Source organism: Xenopus laevis, chromosome 2L (genome assembly GCF_017654675.1).
Source record: "Xenopus laevis strain J_2021 chromosome 2L, Xenopus_laevis_v10.1, whole genome shotgun sequence".
Taxonomy (NCBI): Eukaryota; Metazoa; Chordata; class Amphibia; order Anura; family Pipidae; genus Xenopus; species Xenopus laevis.
The window spans coordinates 26,217,800-26,234,124 of record NC_054373.1 but is presented as its reverse complement, the minus strand read 5'-3'; the positions used below and the strand labels follow the sequence as shown (position 1 = coordinate 26,234,124).

General features: G+C 40.5%; 1 protein-coding gene across 3 annotated transcripts in view; it reads right to left on the bottom strand.

The window, feature by feature from the left end:
- Window positions 1-15,917, bottom strand: part of usp25.L (ubiquitin specific peptidase 25 L homeolog) — an 86,958-nt gene extending 71,041 nt beyond the window's left edge. Inside the window, exon 1 of one of the 3 annotated variants that reach the window (XM_018245124.2) lies at window positions 15,597-15,917. In XM_018245124.2, the coding sequence (XP_018100613.1) occupies window positions 15,597-15,638 (42 nt within the window). In that variant the 5' untranslated portion in view covers window positions 15,639-15,917. 3 annotated transcript variants of the gene reach the window in all.
- Window positions 15,918-16,325: the final 408 nt, after the last annotated feature.

Genomic DNA, 16,325 nt, shown 5'->3' with positions numbered 1-16,325 from the left:
GTGATTGTACTCCACTTAACCACACCCGGTTACATACTGCCACACAAAAACCAAATCCATCGGAAGATATATGATAGCATAAATGAATCAAAATTCTAAGCCAATAACTGACCAAGCCCATAAAGACAAAGGTAATTGAACATTCCAAAGGAGCAAGATCTGCAAGTTACTGTGCCCTATATAGAGTGCCATTAACAGAATCATGCCAGGGATGCTAATAAGTCCGAGCGCTAGCTTGCTAGTGGAGAAAAGCAGAGTCAGCACATCATGCAAAGCATATGTCCCGTGAAATTATGCTCAAAGAGCCACTGACTGGGAAACAAGCTGCAGAGTTTCCATATCTGCTCTGATGGACTCCTTTTAACATTTTCTTAACAAGCCAAGAGCTTACCCAAGTGTAAGGGAATTATTATTCAAATATTGTTCATTCAAACAAGGAAAAACAAATACAATTGCAACTATTTTGAGAAGTGAAAAATACAGTTCCTCCATTTTATGTATCGAGGTATAGAAGCCCCGTTATACTAAAGTCAGCAGTGTTTTGGCCAGCCCATCTATAAGGAGCTCCCTGAAACTTGATGTGGACACCTTTAAAAAGATGGTTGCATTCTTAGCAGATGAGACAAACCAAGGTTATGGAGATAAATACAGTGGAGATCTAGGCACTGGTACCAGCCAAGAGAAACTCACTCACCTAGAAGGGTCTGGCCACACGGGCAGATTAGTCGCAAGGCTACAAATCTCCTCTTCTTTGCGGCGACTAATCTCCCGAACTGCCTTCCGCTCGCTAAAATGTAAATCGCCTGGGGGCAGGCACAGGGAGCTCTTCGTTTTCCAAAGTCACCCGAAGTTCGTGAGGCAATTATGGGTGACTTCGGAAAACAAAGAGGAGATTTGTCGCCTGGCGACTAATTTCCCCATATCTGCTTCTCTTGGCTGGTACCAGTGCCTGGATCTCCACTGTATTTATCTCCATAACCTTGGTTTGTCTCATCTGCTAAGAATGCAGCCATCTTTTTAAAGGTACCTACATCAAGTTCCTGGGAGGTCCATATAGATGGGCCGCGAGATTAGTCGCCGCGAAGAAGACAAGATTTGTTGTCTGGCGACTAATCTCCCCGAATCTGCCCGTGTGGCCAGACACTAATGAAACTATTTGTTCTGCAGGGCACCCAACTTGTGTTTGCCTGGTTCACCTTTGGGTTAACTTTGAATAGGATGTAGAGATTGACAGCCTGAGACAATTTGCTTTCATTTTTTACGATTGAGTTATTTATCGTTTTGTTCAGCAGCTCTCTGGTTTGCCGTTTCAGCAATCTGGTTGCTAGGGTTGCAAACTAATCCAGCAGCCATGAATTGATTTGAACAAGAAGCTGGAATATGAACAGGAAGAGGGTATGAACAGAAAGATGAGTAATAAAAAGTATACTACACATTTATAGTCTTATTTGCAGTTGGGGCCAGTGACCCCTATTTGAAAGCTAAAAAGAGTCAGAAGGCAGCAAATAATTAAAAAACTAATACAAAAAAAATATAATGATGACCAACTGAAAAGTTGCTTAGAATTAGCCATTCTGGAACATACTAAAAGTTAATTTGAAGGAGAACGAAACCATTAAAATTAATATGGTTAAAAATTCCATATTTTGTACTGAACTTATTGCACCAGTCTAAAGTCTCAGCTTCTCAATAGCAGCAATAATCCAGGACTTCAAACTTATCACAGGGGGTCACCATCTTGGAAAGTGTCTGTGACACTCACATTCTCAGTGGGCTCTGAGCAGCTGTTGAGAAGCTAAGTTTAGGGGTTGTTGCAAATTATCAAGCAGAAACGGTTGTCTTTTAATATAAGCTGATGCTACACGGATGATTTTTAAATTCTGATGCTAGTTGCACTGGTTTCTGTGCTGCCATGTAGTAATTATCTGTATTAATTACTAATCAGTCTTATATTGTGACATTTCTATTCTATGTGTACTGTATATTGTGAGTGGGTCCCTAAGCTCAGTAAGTGACAGCAGCACAGAGCATGTGCAGTGAATCAACAGAAAAGAAGATGGGGAGCTACTGGGGCATCTTTGGAGACACAGATCTTTACTGCTAAAGGACTGTGGTTGCCGTGGGCTGGTACAGAAGCCCCAAACATAATGTACAACAATTCTAACTACTTCTTTAGTCAGGCTTTAGTTTTCCTTTAAAGGTGAACGACCCCTTTAAGAAATTGATCAGCCAGCAAAAGCTGAACATACCTGTGACTGTCTTTTGTGTTTTTCCTACATTAAATGAGAAGTTGTAAATAGCTTTGTGCATGTGCCTTCCAGTTTGTTTTTCTTGTTTAATAATGATTCATCATCAGTAGCCTCTCAATCTTTCTCAGATTTGATATTTCGTTTCCAGACAAACAAGGCAGGGACTTGGCACCTCTGCCCCTTGCCAACTTCTGTTTCCAGAATAACACACCTAGGAAAACATCCTACAGAGCGCTCCCAGCACAGAGAGCTATTCCAAAAGCTGTGCAACAACCAGAAGCTACAGCTTAGAACTAGGATGAATTAAATTGCATCATAAAGAAGAATACAGATAAATCTGATCAGTCCTTTTCTCTAAGAGATATTTATTATGACAGTTGCTGTGCATTCACAATACCGACTAACTGTCGCTCTTAGGAGAAGTTCAGGCAGAGCATTACCTGGCTGACCTAATTCAGCTGGCCAAGAAATCCCTAATGCCTTTCTGTGCCGCCTCTCATTTACATAAAAGGAAACTGGCTGTTGCCGTGGTTGAATTCATGCAAGTTTTTAAAAACTCCCCTAAACGCCCATAAATTAGAAATTCTCAAAATGTAATTAAAAAATATAATTTTTCAAACTTGGGTGAATTAAATCCCGAAAGACCCAAAAACTCGAATCGACTTAATAACAGCAATTCAGCAGGTTTTAGGTGGCGAATAGTCTAATACAAGGTTTTAAAGGGCCAGAGTATGATAAATCTCAAAAATCAAATTCAATTTTTTTAAAAAAAAAAAAACTCAAATTGAATTTGAATAACTCCCTAGTCAAATTTGACAGTTTTGAATTTGAATTTCGAATTAGATTTTTCAATTCGACCCTTGATAAATCTGCCCCATATTGTATGAGTGGTCATGCACGCCACCTTATGATTCAAGCGAACAACGAAAATGACTAGAAAAACAAAAAAGCAGAGAGGAGATTTGGCTCTTCTTCAATTCTTTATCTGCCAATGTCCATTCACTAGCAGCTACGCTGCATCAAGTTGTGTATGAAGCATAAGGATCAGTTCATCCTTTAAGCTGCCAAAAGGAGGACGCCTATGTCACCAAAGTTACACGTGGCTCCTCAAATATTTTTTATTGGTCATGTTAGATCTCATTTTGCATCTAAAATATGCTTTGCCTTGCCAGCTCTCATGGGCATGGACTGATCCAGTAACAGCCCACCTGTTCTTCTATACTATGCATTACAAGATTTCATATTCATTTATTCCCTCCTCGGTGCCAAGCACATGATAATTTAGTTAACCGTTCCAGCACTGAAGGCCCTTACATGAATGTATCAACAACACCTTTCTTCTCTCACCAGCCCCTCGATAGAACGGGCAAACTCTATTAAATCATAGTTAAATCGGGTTTAAACAAAGACAGGCATCAAGTTCAACCCCTCCAAATGAGAACCCCATACCTATAATATATATATATATATATATATATATATATATATATATATATATATATATATATATATATATATATATATATATATATATATATATATAGTGGCGGCGGCCGCCGCAAAATGGATAATAACATAAAAAACAGTGAACCAACGCTTCTCCTATTCACAGGAATCTATTAATAGTATTTTAAGTGGTACTACCACCATAAAGGGAATGTCAACTGAAAAAAAATGTTTTGTCCAATAAGAAAAAAACATAATTCTAAACAGCTTTGCAATATATATTCTCTGCCCTGATGGCTGACTTTTGAAACAATGTAAGACAATCCAACACATATTAAATCCAGACATATTAAATGTTGCTTTCAATAGCAATTGGTTTTACAAATAACTTTAAAACCACTGAGAATTTGTAATAACTGTATATTAGAAAGTTGCTTGGAATTATGCTTTCTTTTATTAAGCAGATTTTAATTTGGGGGGTTGCCTTGCCCTTTAAAAACACCCCTATGCCACCATCAGAACCCAATAACACTTTTTTTTGTTTTTATTTTTTTGGTAAACAAGATTTTTCCGAAGTGCTGCTAACAAACATTAAAGGAATTGTTCAGTGTAAAAATAAAAACTGGGTAAATAGATAGGCTGTGCAAAATAAAAAATGTTTCTGATATAGTTAGTTAGGCAAAAATGTAATGTATAAAGGCTGGAGTGACTGGGTGTGTAACATAACAGCCAGAACACTACTTCCTGCTTTTCAGCTCTCTTGGTTTACACCGACTGTTTACCCTGGTTACTAGGCAGTAACCAATCAGAGACTTAAGGGGGGGCCACATGAGTCATATCTGTTGCTTTTGAATTAGGGATGCACCAAATCGGCCAAATCCCCGAATCCTTCGTGGAAGATTCGGCCGAATACCAAACCTAATTCAAATTCGCATATGCAAATTAGGGGAGGGTAAGGAAAAAGTGGAAAAATTGGTTAACTTCCTTGTTTTGTGATGAAAAAGTCACATGAAATCCCACCCTGCCCACAATTTGCATATGCAAATTAGGATTCAGATTCTGTTTGGCCAGGAAAAAGGATTTGGCCGAATCCTGCTGAAATAGGCCAAATCCCGAACGAATCCTGGATCCGGTGCATCCCTATTTTGAATCTGAGCAGAATGCTGAGGATCAATTGCAAACTCACTGAACAGATATGTACCATGTGGCTGACTAACTAAGAGTTAGAGAGCTGAAAAGCAGGAAGTAGTGTTCTGGCTATTATGTTAGACATCCTGTCACTCCAGCCTTTTATACATTACATTTTTGCCTAACTAACTATATTAGAAACATTTTTTTATTTTGCACAGCCTATCTATTTATACAGTTTTTATTTTCACACTGAACTGTTCCTTTAAGCGCAACTCATTTGTGGACCTCCGGGGATTTTAAAGGCACAGACTTTACTATCGGCACAATATTTTCAGGGGCATTTACTTGTCCCATACAGAACAATCCTATGAACTTGCTCACCACCCTGGAATTGAAACCAATTAATTACTGAAATATACAAAGTATAGTAGTCCAACATCAATTAGTAACTCCCCAGGTAATGGAAGAGGATCAGGTGCACTGCCCTGAGCCTTCAGCAGGGGTAGGGGATCAAACCAGTAATTTGTAGATCAGGCACACGTTAGGCTTTATATGTGACATGATAAAACATTTATCTTATATTCATTGACTGGTAGAAGATTGCCTTCAGTTAACTGTATTATCTGAATACCTGTTGTGACCCTTGCCTGTTCTGACTATCCTGACTTCTGGAATCCTGACCCTGCCTGGTAATCGACTCTCCTGTATCCGTAACCCTTCTGATTGATCTCCTGGTTCGACCATTGCCTGCCTGACTCCGCTCGTATTCTGCCTGCCCCGACCCGGCTCCGCTTTCTGTCTACGCCTTGTACTGCGACCTTCTGCCCAAAGGACTTCTGCTTTACCGTCGTGCTCCTTTGCTTGAGCAGAGAACAGGGTGCTTAGCATTGGTTCTGAATTTAGGGTGCCGACCCTGACAAAATATCAGGAAAGTAGTAACCTCAATATGTTATTGCCATCTTGCCATCAAGATGATGCTATATCTATCCCTCTCAAGGCATTGTGATTTTCTTGGTTTTGTCTCCCATTCAGTATCTACTGTGATATGATTTCTGTAGTCTTCAGCCAACTCTAATATCTCTGATTAATATGTTTTCTTCTAAATGAGGCACAAAAGACTTAAATAGCAATGGGTGTAACGACTATTTACATTCTACCCACTTCTTCCTCTGGAAACTCATTCTTTCCCTACGCATGGCACAGCTCTTAAAGGAGAACTAAACACTAAAAATGAATATGGCTAGAAATGCCATATTTTATATACTGAAGTCAACGAACCAGGCTAAAGGTTCAGCATCTCTATAAGTAGTAATGATCCAGGCCTTTTGTCACAGGAGTTTGCCATCTTGGATATTGTTAGAAGTGTTGGTGACATGCACATGTAACAAACATGGGAAAGTTGTGCTCACCAATAATGTTTAAACCATTAAGGAAGAGTGAAATGAGGCTGTGACCACAAATACAAGAGTTCCTCTGCACTCCACCCATTATCAGTATATTTAAGACTTTGAAATATATTGTGCTTTGAGCTAACAAAAATTATCTCCCCTTTAAATAAAACCGGGATTGATTGTTCATTTATTGCAATATATGTAAGCTGGCCAACCGCATCAAAGTCATCTCTGCAACATATTAAGGGGGAAATGCCACAGTGCTCTAGAGTGAAATTCTGCCACTCTCCATTCATTTCTATGGAATTTAAAAAAAAAAAAAAAAAAAGTATTTATCAATGGATGAAAGTGAAAGTTCATCCTTTGATAAATATGCCTTTCAAAATCCCATAAAAATTAATAGAAAGTGGCGGAATTTCACCCTAGAGGGGTAACTTTACTCTTTGATAAATATACAGCTATTGAAAAGCTAACGTTAGCAAAACATCAAGAAGAAAATGAGGTTTTCCAATAATAGTAGTGGAAACTACAGGGAAGATTATTCAATTCTGATGGTATTTGTGCTGGTTTTTGAGCTGCCATGTGAGCAACCTCAGCCTTATATACATTTATGTTATATATATTCAGTATATTGTGTGTTGGCCCCTAAGCTCCGTAAGTGACAGCAGCACAGAGCATGTGCATCAGCAGAAAATAAGATGGGGAGCTATCGGGGGCATCTCTAGATTCATAGATCTTCCCTGCTATAGGGCTGTGATTGCCTTGGGCTGATACAGAACCCCAAAACATAAATTTCTACCCTACTTCTTCAGTTAAGCTTTAGTTATCCTTTAACATGACCTTACACCCCACTTTTCAATATTGATTCGATGAATAGGGCTTGTCAGTGGCGTAACTACCGGGGGAGCAGGGGGTGCAATTGGGCCAGGGCCCGCACCCCCTCAGGGCCCCCCAGCAGCTCACTCGCCACTGGATTCCAGCCGAAAATAGCATACGGAGGGGGGCATCCCGCGCCAGGGCCCGTCCACCCTCTAGTTACGTTACTGGGGCTTGTGCCATACTTTTTGCCTAGTCTTTAAATCAGAAGACAACTATGTTTTGGTATTTCCTGGGTTTTTTTTTGCCTGAACAGGGAAAAATTTGAAAATGAATCTAAAGCCACATTCTACTTCATGATCCCAAACAGCATTCCTCTGTGCTGCTTTGCTTCACATCACTCTTTTGGATCAGGAAGTGATGGTTTCATGTCAAATTCTGCCCTGTTTAGAGCAAGAAATAAAAAAACATAGATCATTCCATATTAAAACAGTAGGCAAAAACTATGTTCAGCACAAGCCCTATTCAAAGCAACACAAAAGGGGGGTGTGTACTGTTCCCTTAACAGAAGCAGAAGTGATACTGGGCAGTCCAATAATTAATCAGCGAGGTTCCTACTTTTCTTGCAAATTATTTCTCCAGAACGCGAGTTCCATATAGTTTCAAAAGACGGCTAAAACAGCAGCGCTGCTGAAAAAACAAACTCTTAATTTCAACGCCTGTATCAAGAGATAATATTAAATATACCAGTATATACGTTTTCATTTTAACAGTTCACATTCATGGAAACATATTCACCTCATCTTCTATGTTGTTTCCTCTTTTTATATTTCAGCCCTACCCCAGGTATTCGTGATATGTAACCCTCCAATCATAGATATTGGAGATCAGGAAACCAACTCGAGATCTTGGGTGCAGCTGAGCTAGAAGACAGTCAGGTCCCCTGCCAGGCATCCAAATTTAAATGTATTCATGTTTTGCCATAGAAGCCCACAAAAAATGGTTTTCCACAAACAATCTAACCTTTTTAGTGGTTTTAGATAACCACGACTAAACTCTAAAACTTCAAATGTCTCGACATTGATTTAAAAATCTGAATTAAAAAAGTACAAATGGAAAATTGCGCTGAACAATGCAAAATAAAATATGAATATCTTGAAAACCTCTTAAAATTCTAGTTTTTCTGACTATTTGTTGAGGAAAACAAGATCCAAAAAAACGCTAAAAGACCAAATTGTTTTAAAGCGGTCCAATAGGATCAGCGCAACTCCCATTGACTTCTATTGGACCTCAAAAACTTTTATCTGGTGAAGCTTTGTATCAGTGGTTTTTATACAATAAATCTAAAAGTTTTAGAGCTTCTTTTAAAAGAAAATGGTAAAACCACACATTTTTACAGATTCATGGAAAATTTTTTAAATTGAATTGTTAGTAAATGGGCCCCTTAGGATATATTAGTAGTGATGGTGGTAGGGGCTGCCGACGTCAGCATTAGCGAGTCAGTCTACCAACACTTCAGTGGAATTTGCTGTAGGAGCTGTGAGAGATACTTCAAGAATTTCATCATTGTTGTGAGGGAACTCTATTTATAGACCCGCCCCACAGTGACATCAGAAAGGTGGGACAGGAGTAAATTGACAGGCCCGAAGTCGTCAGCGTGAGGTCGCGGGCAGGAAGAATGGAAGGGAGCAATCAACCCGAAGATTTTTTGCGATAGCCAGCCGTTGTGGGTTTGGGGCCGGCCTGCACATCACTAGAGGGAACTTAAAGGGATTGTTGACCTTCCAAACTCATGTTTTCAGTTCAGTTGTTTTCAGATATGCCCACTAGCGCCTGGTGAATCCGAGCGTTCAGCCCTGGGGCCGGACTACAATGCTGCGAATGGGCGCTGACTGGTCGCAGGACCGCATAAACTAGCCGATGCAGTCCTGGATCGAAGAGAAAATCGAACTTGCCCGATCGATATCTGGCAGATTTTTGGCCTGATATCGATCGGAAGGACCCATCGGGAGCCCCACACATGGGCAGATAAGCTGCCGAATCGGTCTAAAGGACATTGTGCGTGTGCATTACGTCCCCCATTCTGGTGCATACACATGATTTTGGGATGATACAAAAATTTTCTTAATAACAAATTGCATTATAATAATGTTATAAATATAGTGTAAAGTAAAGTTTATAAGTAAAGTTTATTTTGCTCAACTAACATGATCGGAAAAAAAACTGGAATAAGTTACAGGTCCCCTTTAAAGTACAGTTTTTAACATGGCTTTCAAGGTGGACTTTGAGCACATCTTGAACTAGAAGCTAGGAGGGTGGACTATTATATGGTCAGGCACATGGTAAACACAGGAAAAAAAGACTGCACCTGTGCCTAATGAGTACCAAGTAAAGGGCTCTAATAAAATCAGAAAAGTGGTATTTGCTTTAAAATAGCCAGGGGTGTATGGTAATAATTATCTGTAGTTCCATCACTGTTATTTTATGTTGTAAAAATGCCAGTCTCCAGAGACCTCCTCTCCTCTGATCAAACGAAAAGAATTTTTCAAGGAAGTTTTACTTTGAAAAATACTAAGAAAATCTACTGCGCATGCGCCGAAAAAGTCACGAGGTTGCCGAAAAAAAGAAATAGGAAAACTTTGTGACTTTCGGCGCGTGCGCAATAGAGCTGAACCGGCAAATGCTCCTACTGGAGAAGATGGCGCCTGCGAAGTCCATGGGAGATGACCTGTGCCATTGGGTATATCACGATAGTCTATGTTTCAGCAAAAGTGTAGCCAAGAAAGAGTCCCTGTGCCTAAGATTCTACTTACAGCTCTATGTGCGAAATGCGTAGATTCATTATACAGGAAAACAATTCAGAGTACAGGTTGCGACAAGAATTGTTGTAGGACTAAAGAAAATTTTACCCCAATCAATTTTAGATGTTTACTGAAATACTTACTACAAAGCATTGATGATAAAGTCACTAAGTGAACCATGCACTTCCAAGGTTCTATTTCTGCAGAAAGCAACCGCCTTGTGAATTTAATGCACAACCTTTACATGGTCGGAGATAGTGAGGTGTGAGCCGGCCAGATACCCGCGGTTCAGGCCAACCTCGGCAAACCATTTGCTGGTCGCTGGCCTTACACTGCCGGCTTCAGTTTTTATAGGAGTGCCCACCCTGACCCTTTTGTGATATCATCGGCACGGGACTATATATAGAGAGGTGCAGGTAGGTTGAGTCAGGTGCAGGTCGAGTTTTTCTTGACCTGCACATCACTAGTCAGAGAGGGCATCAGAGAGGCATTCCGTAGAGCAATTCTGATGCCATTTTAATTCCGTGGTTCTTTGGAAATCAAGTGGTCATTAATGCTATGTTGGACATAATGAAGAAGAGTTAGGAATTGGGAAAATAAATACATTTTATTAACCAATATCTCGGCTTCAAGTTTGCCCACAAAAAAAAAAACATTGGTGTCAAAATATTATGTAGTTTTAAAGGGGTTGTTCACCTTTAAATTACCTTTTAGTATGACATAGACATTAATACTCAGTCAATTTGCCAGCGTTTTTCTTTTTGTATGCTTTTTCAGTTATTTAGCTTTTTGTTCAGCTGCTCTTATTTAGCTTTTTGTTCAGGCTGCTAGGGTCTTGCTTACCTTAGCAACAAGACACTGCTCTAAACGAGATACTGGAATATAGATAACTGGGCCTGAACAGAAAGATAAGTACAGTATCTGGTAGAATTAAGTCAAAGGCAACTGGACATTTAGAATTTTTCTTGAAAACATTTCACTCATCCGAATGGCTTCTTCAGTTTTTTTTTTATGCTGCGGTAGGGGGGTCAGCGACCCCCATTTGAAAGCTGAAACCCAGGAGGGAAAATAATGACAACCAATTGCAAGGTTGCTAGGAATAGGCCAATCGAAAATATACTAAAAGTTAAAAGATACGCTCATTTAGAAATGGTTTTAAAGTTGTTTATAAATATATTTTCAATGGAAAGCAGTAGTAGTATGTGCCTTTCTGTCATTCTGATAATGTAGCAGAAGTCAGTGCTTTTCTAGGTCTGTTAATCTAGTAGGAGTAGGTACAAAGAATATAAACAGATACTGATTTCAGTAGCAAATGTCTCTACAGGAGAAATAGTAAAGCAACTCCTTGTAAGTAAATGGGCACTGATGGAAAGTGCATCACATCTCAGTGTTATTATTTGGGCTTGACCAAATCCTCAGCTAAGTCAGCACGATCCAATTTTATATGTAATATTGTGCTTTTATTTGTTATGCTCTAGAGTCTAGAGCATAACAAATAAAAGAAAACCTATTCCAGAAAACATAGTTTGAAGGGCTAGCAATCTAGAGTCTAGACGGCTAGCCCTTCAAACTATGTTTTCTGGAATATGAGACAGAGACAGGATGACTAAGTAAGATATTCCAGGGGAAATGCATTAAAAGGTCTTAATTCTAAAAAGGAACTTTAAAACTGAATGGGAAAGGAAGATTAATGTCACACAAATTCAAATTTCGAGATTTGTCATAGTCTGGCCCTTTAAAAACTCAAATTCGACTATAAGTAAGGGGAGAGGTCTAGGCATCAATCTAGACACGTCAATAGCCTTCCTGACATTCAAGTTATTTCTCAGAAAAATCTGTTTGATTCGAGTTTGAGTCTGTAAAAATCGTGCGAGTTTTAGATATTCGATTTTTCTATCAAATAACCCCAATTGAATTTCGAGTATATTTGAATTTAATAGAGCTTAAAAAAAAAAAACTCACATGAATTCGAAAATTCAGCCTTTAATAAATGTGCCTCCCAAAGTGTAGCCTTATAGAGCATTTGTTTGGAAGAGTCCCAAAGAGTGGCACATAATTGAAAAACTATGAAAAAAAAGAAAAAAATTAAGGCCAATTGAAAAGTTGACTAGCATTAGCCATTCTATAACATTCTAAAAGTTAACTTAAAGGGGTTGTTCACCTTCCAAACACTTTTTTTTCAGTTCAATTGTTTTCAGATTGTTCACCAGAAATAAAACCTTTTTTCAATTACTTTGTTATTTTTAACAGTTTTTCCAAAATCTAAGTTTAAAGCTTAATGTCACTGTCTCTGGTCTGGTGTTTGAGTCTGGCAGCTCAGTAATTCAGGTGCAGATTCTACGCTGTTACAATTTTGCAACATTTCATTGATACATTTCTAAGCAGCATCTCTGGAATATTAGCAACTATTGTATCAATTCTAACAGCTGCCTTTGATGAAATTCAGGGATGCTGCTCAACAGGGATAAACTTAAGAAATGTATTGACTAAATGTATCAATTTAGAACAGTTTACAGGGTCGGCGACCCACCCTCCGAGAACTGCTTTAGAAGGTGAAAAATAAAACTTTACACTTCAATATTAGAAAAACAGTCACACATATAAATATAAATTTATAAAAGTTATTTGAAAAGTATATTTCTGGTGAACTGAATCCGAAACCAACTGAAAAAATTGTTGGAAGGTGAAAAACCCGTTTAAAAATGAACCAACCATTTAAACTGGGCCGGTGCTTCTCTCATTCAAAAGTGCCCTGGCCCTGAGGTTGTGCTGCTACTATCTTATCAGGCAACCCCACGTTCTATAGGGTAGGACTACATGGACGTTTACGGCACTATCGGACACGCTGCAACGAAATGCCTGTATCAGATCGCATGTGATGGAAATAAGGTGAATGCATTGTCGCATGGTATCGCAGCGTTGATCCGACGCTACACGACTGTTGGATGCAGCGTGCAGCATCTGCATCCAACAGTCCTGTCGCGTCGGATCTACGTTGTGACACTATGCGACATTTCCACGACAATAATTGTTACAGCAGCACTCCGAACCTTGATTCAAACTTTTATTTGTGCAAAAAAGCCATATTTTTTGCACAAATAAAAGTTTGAATCAAGGTTCGGAGTGCTGCTGTAACAATTTTTGTCGTGTGGATTCAACCTCTGCAGAGAGGATCACAGCGTCACAGTTATATCCTTATAAACGGTGAGTAGTGATGTCATCAGTTATAAACGGTGAGTAGTGATGTAATTTCTGTCACATGACTCACTAAAATTTGTGTATTATAATTAATAAAGTACCCCAGTTGTAAAATATGGAGTTCCTTCGGCCTCGTGTTTTTATATGGTCATGAAACTCCTCGGTAACTTATAATATCCTTATATTTTACAAGAGAGGGTACTTTACTTCACTACTTCACTATATCTTTACAGGTCACAATTCCTATTTGTAGTTTATTTGTTACAATCTTGTATGGATGTGTGAAGTGGATAAGTTCCATATGTTACCCACTCAGTGGAACCCTTACCTGTATCTTTACTTTTTTCTTGTCCAATTCCTAATTTGCACTGTTGTGTTAACCTTACCCTATTCAGTCTTGGTCTAGTTCAAACTATGTGACCTGACTGAATCCAGACCTCTGGACTATTTACAACTGACCCTAATTACTTTTATTATCTCTACAAGTTATCTCTGTCCATCTGTAACTTTCTAATTTATTGCCCATAACCCCCTTTTCAATGATCTAACAGTATATATAATGTGCCTTTCCAGCCTTTCATTTGTATTTCGCCTGACGAAGGGGCCTGTGTGCTCCAAAAGCTTGCAATTGTAACTTATTCAGGTAGCCAATAAAAGGTATCAACAAACTTTAAGTTTTCTGCACTTGCCCTTTAAAAAAATCATTCTGGTAAAAAAAATACGCCTCTCTAATGGAGGGAATTTCACAATTAAATTTATACAACACAGAAAAAATGCTGGAAAACAAAAAGATAAACAAAAAAAAAAACTGGATTTCTGCTTCAAACACAGGATAGATAGAAACAATAGTCCAAGTATGGGACCTGTTATCCAGAATGCTCGGGACTTGAGATTTTCAGATAACGTATCTTTCTGTAATTTGCATTTTCACACCTTAAGTCTACTAGAAAATAATTTAAACGTTAAACCCAACAGGCAGGTTTTGCTTCCAATAAGGATTAATTATATCTTAATTGGGATCAAGTACAAGCTAATGTTTTATTATTACAGAGAAAAAAAGAGACAATGGGAGACAGCCTTCTCGTAATTCTGAGCTTTCTGGATAAAAGAATTCCGGATAATAGATTCCATACCTGTCAGGTCAAATGGATTCTTTTGGTCTTTGGTATCACTGGTCCTTGAACACTATTATAATCATCTGTATGTGCAGAATTTACATACAAATCAGACATTGTGACTGGTATGAAATGTACCGGCATTTTGCCTTTCCTTCTCACGAGGCAACAGTACAGTGTGCATCAAGAATTATTCTGATGTATGCAAGATGAACAGTGTACAAAAAAAGGGTGTAAATATTTATGAACTGACAGAACGCCTAAAGCTTGGGTAAAGAGCGCAGACTCAGCACCCAGTAATGCATTCTAACAATGTTCCACTTTTGGCTTTTCAAAGAAAGCGACTCAAAGCTGAATGTATTGTACAACTCCCCCCCCCCCATTAACTGCACGCTTGCATTTTAAGCGGATGCTGGTAACACAGATCTGAGACCACCGCAGACTGGGAATGACAGGGGCGCCCCACCCCCTCCACTCCAGGATTAGGCTTCCACACAGGGAGCTGGAGTACTACGGGCAGCCCAGCAGAGAGGCAGGGGTCAGGCTTGTCTCTCTATTCAGGATAAGGACAGGAATGGGCTGCATTCTCCCAAATACATTAAGGTCAATCCTTATTAATATGCAGAAAGCCAACTGCACGGAGGACACTCATGGAATGCACACACGTTGGCCAAGGCCTGGCAGTTGCTGCTGGGCCGAATGGGGTATTCGACACCAGCCGAAATCCTGCACTTACTAATAATCACATGGGCCTGATGTATTACATGACAAGAAGCAGAGGGGCTACACAAAACTTGTTGCTACAGAGCAACTCCCAGCAGACCACAGAGATCACTGCTGAGGAATGGTGGGAGTTGTAGTTTGCAGAAAAAAAATATATATGAAAGGGAGTTGGGGGGGCACCCTATGATTTTGGGATTCAATAAATACAGCCTCTTCCTCAGTGGAAGATAAGCAGGATGTCCAATAGGCAACACATTCCATCACCCCTTCTTCCTGGAAGCTGCTGTGTAACAATAAAGAGTGGCAGGGGGAAGGAAAGGTGCCCTTGTACATGCACTGAGATGTTGTGTCCCCCTGGCACAGGAGAGAACTACAACTCCCAGAATTCCCCAGGCTGGCTGTGCTATTGGTGTATGCAGGGAAGCTGGAAATGCGAGCCTTGGTGCAGAGCTAGGAGTGCAGGGCACAGATGCACATGAACGTGCACGAAGAGGATGCCACTAACAATCCCATGCCAGGCTCAGCGTGTCCATACTCAGTGGTACATGCCAGGCTCAGCGGTACATACCAGGCTCAGTGTGCCCATACTCAGTGGTACGTTCCAGGCTCAGCGTGCCCATACTCAGTGGTACATTCCAGGCTCAGCGTGCCCATACTCAGTGGTACATGCCAAGCGCGCAACCCTGGGGGCACACAGAGGCGCAGGCAGCCGGCGCGGCTCGTTACCTTCTGCGAGTTCTGCTGCAGGACATTTTGCTCCACGGTCATGGCCCAGATAATCCTCCTCCCCCTTCTTCAGCCACTGTTGTTAGGATCCCGAGCACGGGACGGAGACTGCCGAGTGACCGCGAATCAAGCCAGCCCGGCGGGATCATGAGCCAGCAGCCTGTGGGGGGTTGGTACCAAGCCTTACGATATATCCACAGGCCGACTATGCCTGGTTTCCAGTGCGACTGCTGTTCCTACGGCCGCCACCGCCCGTCTCTCCCCCTACCAGCCTTTTGCACTTCCCCGCTCACGACCCTCACATGCACATACACAGTCACTGGTAGCCCCGCCCAGCATCGTCCCGCCCCTCACATGCACATACACAGTCACTGGTAGCCCAGCACGGCCCCGCCCCTCACATGCACATTCACAGTCACTGGTAGCCCCGCCCCGCACGGCCCCGCCCTCACATGCACATTCACAGTCACTGGTAGCCCCGCCCAGCACGGCCCCGCCCTCACATGTAGAAACACAGTCACTGGTAGCCCCGCCTTAGCTCCGTCCACCTCATATACACATAGGGCTCATGTCTGCTGGGATGTGGTCTTGTGTCTGAGTTACTGTGCTGAAAACTGAACACTATGGACTATTTAGCATTTCTGTGTTCCCCCTGCTTGTCAGTTATTGGAAAATTGAGTTTAAAATAGTCATGTCAACCAAATCCTAAGGAGATTTCTGCAGTATGCA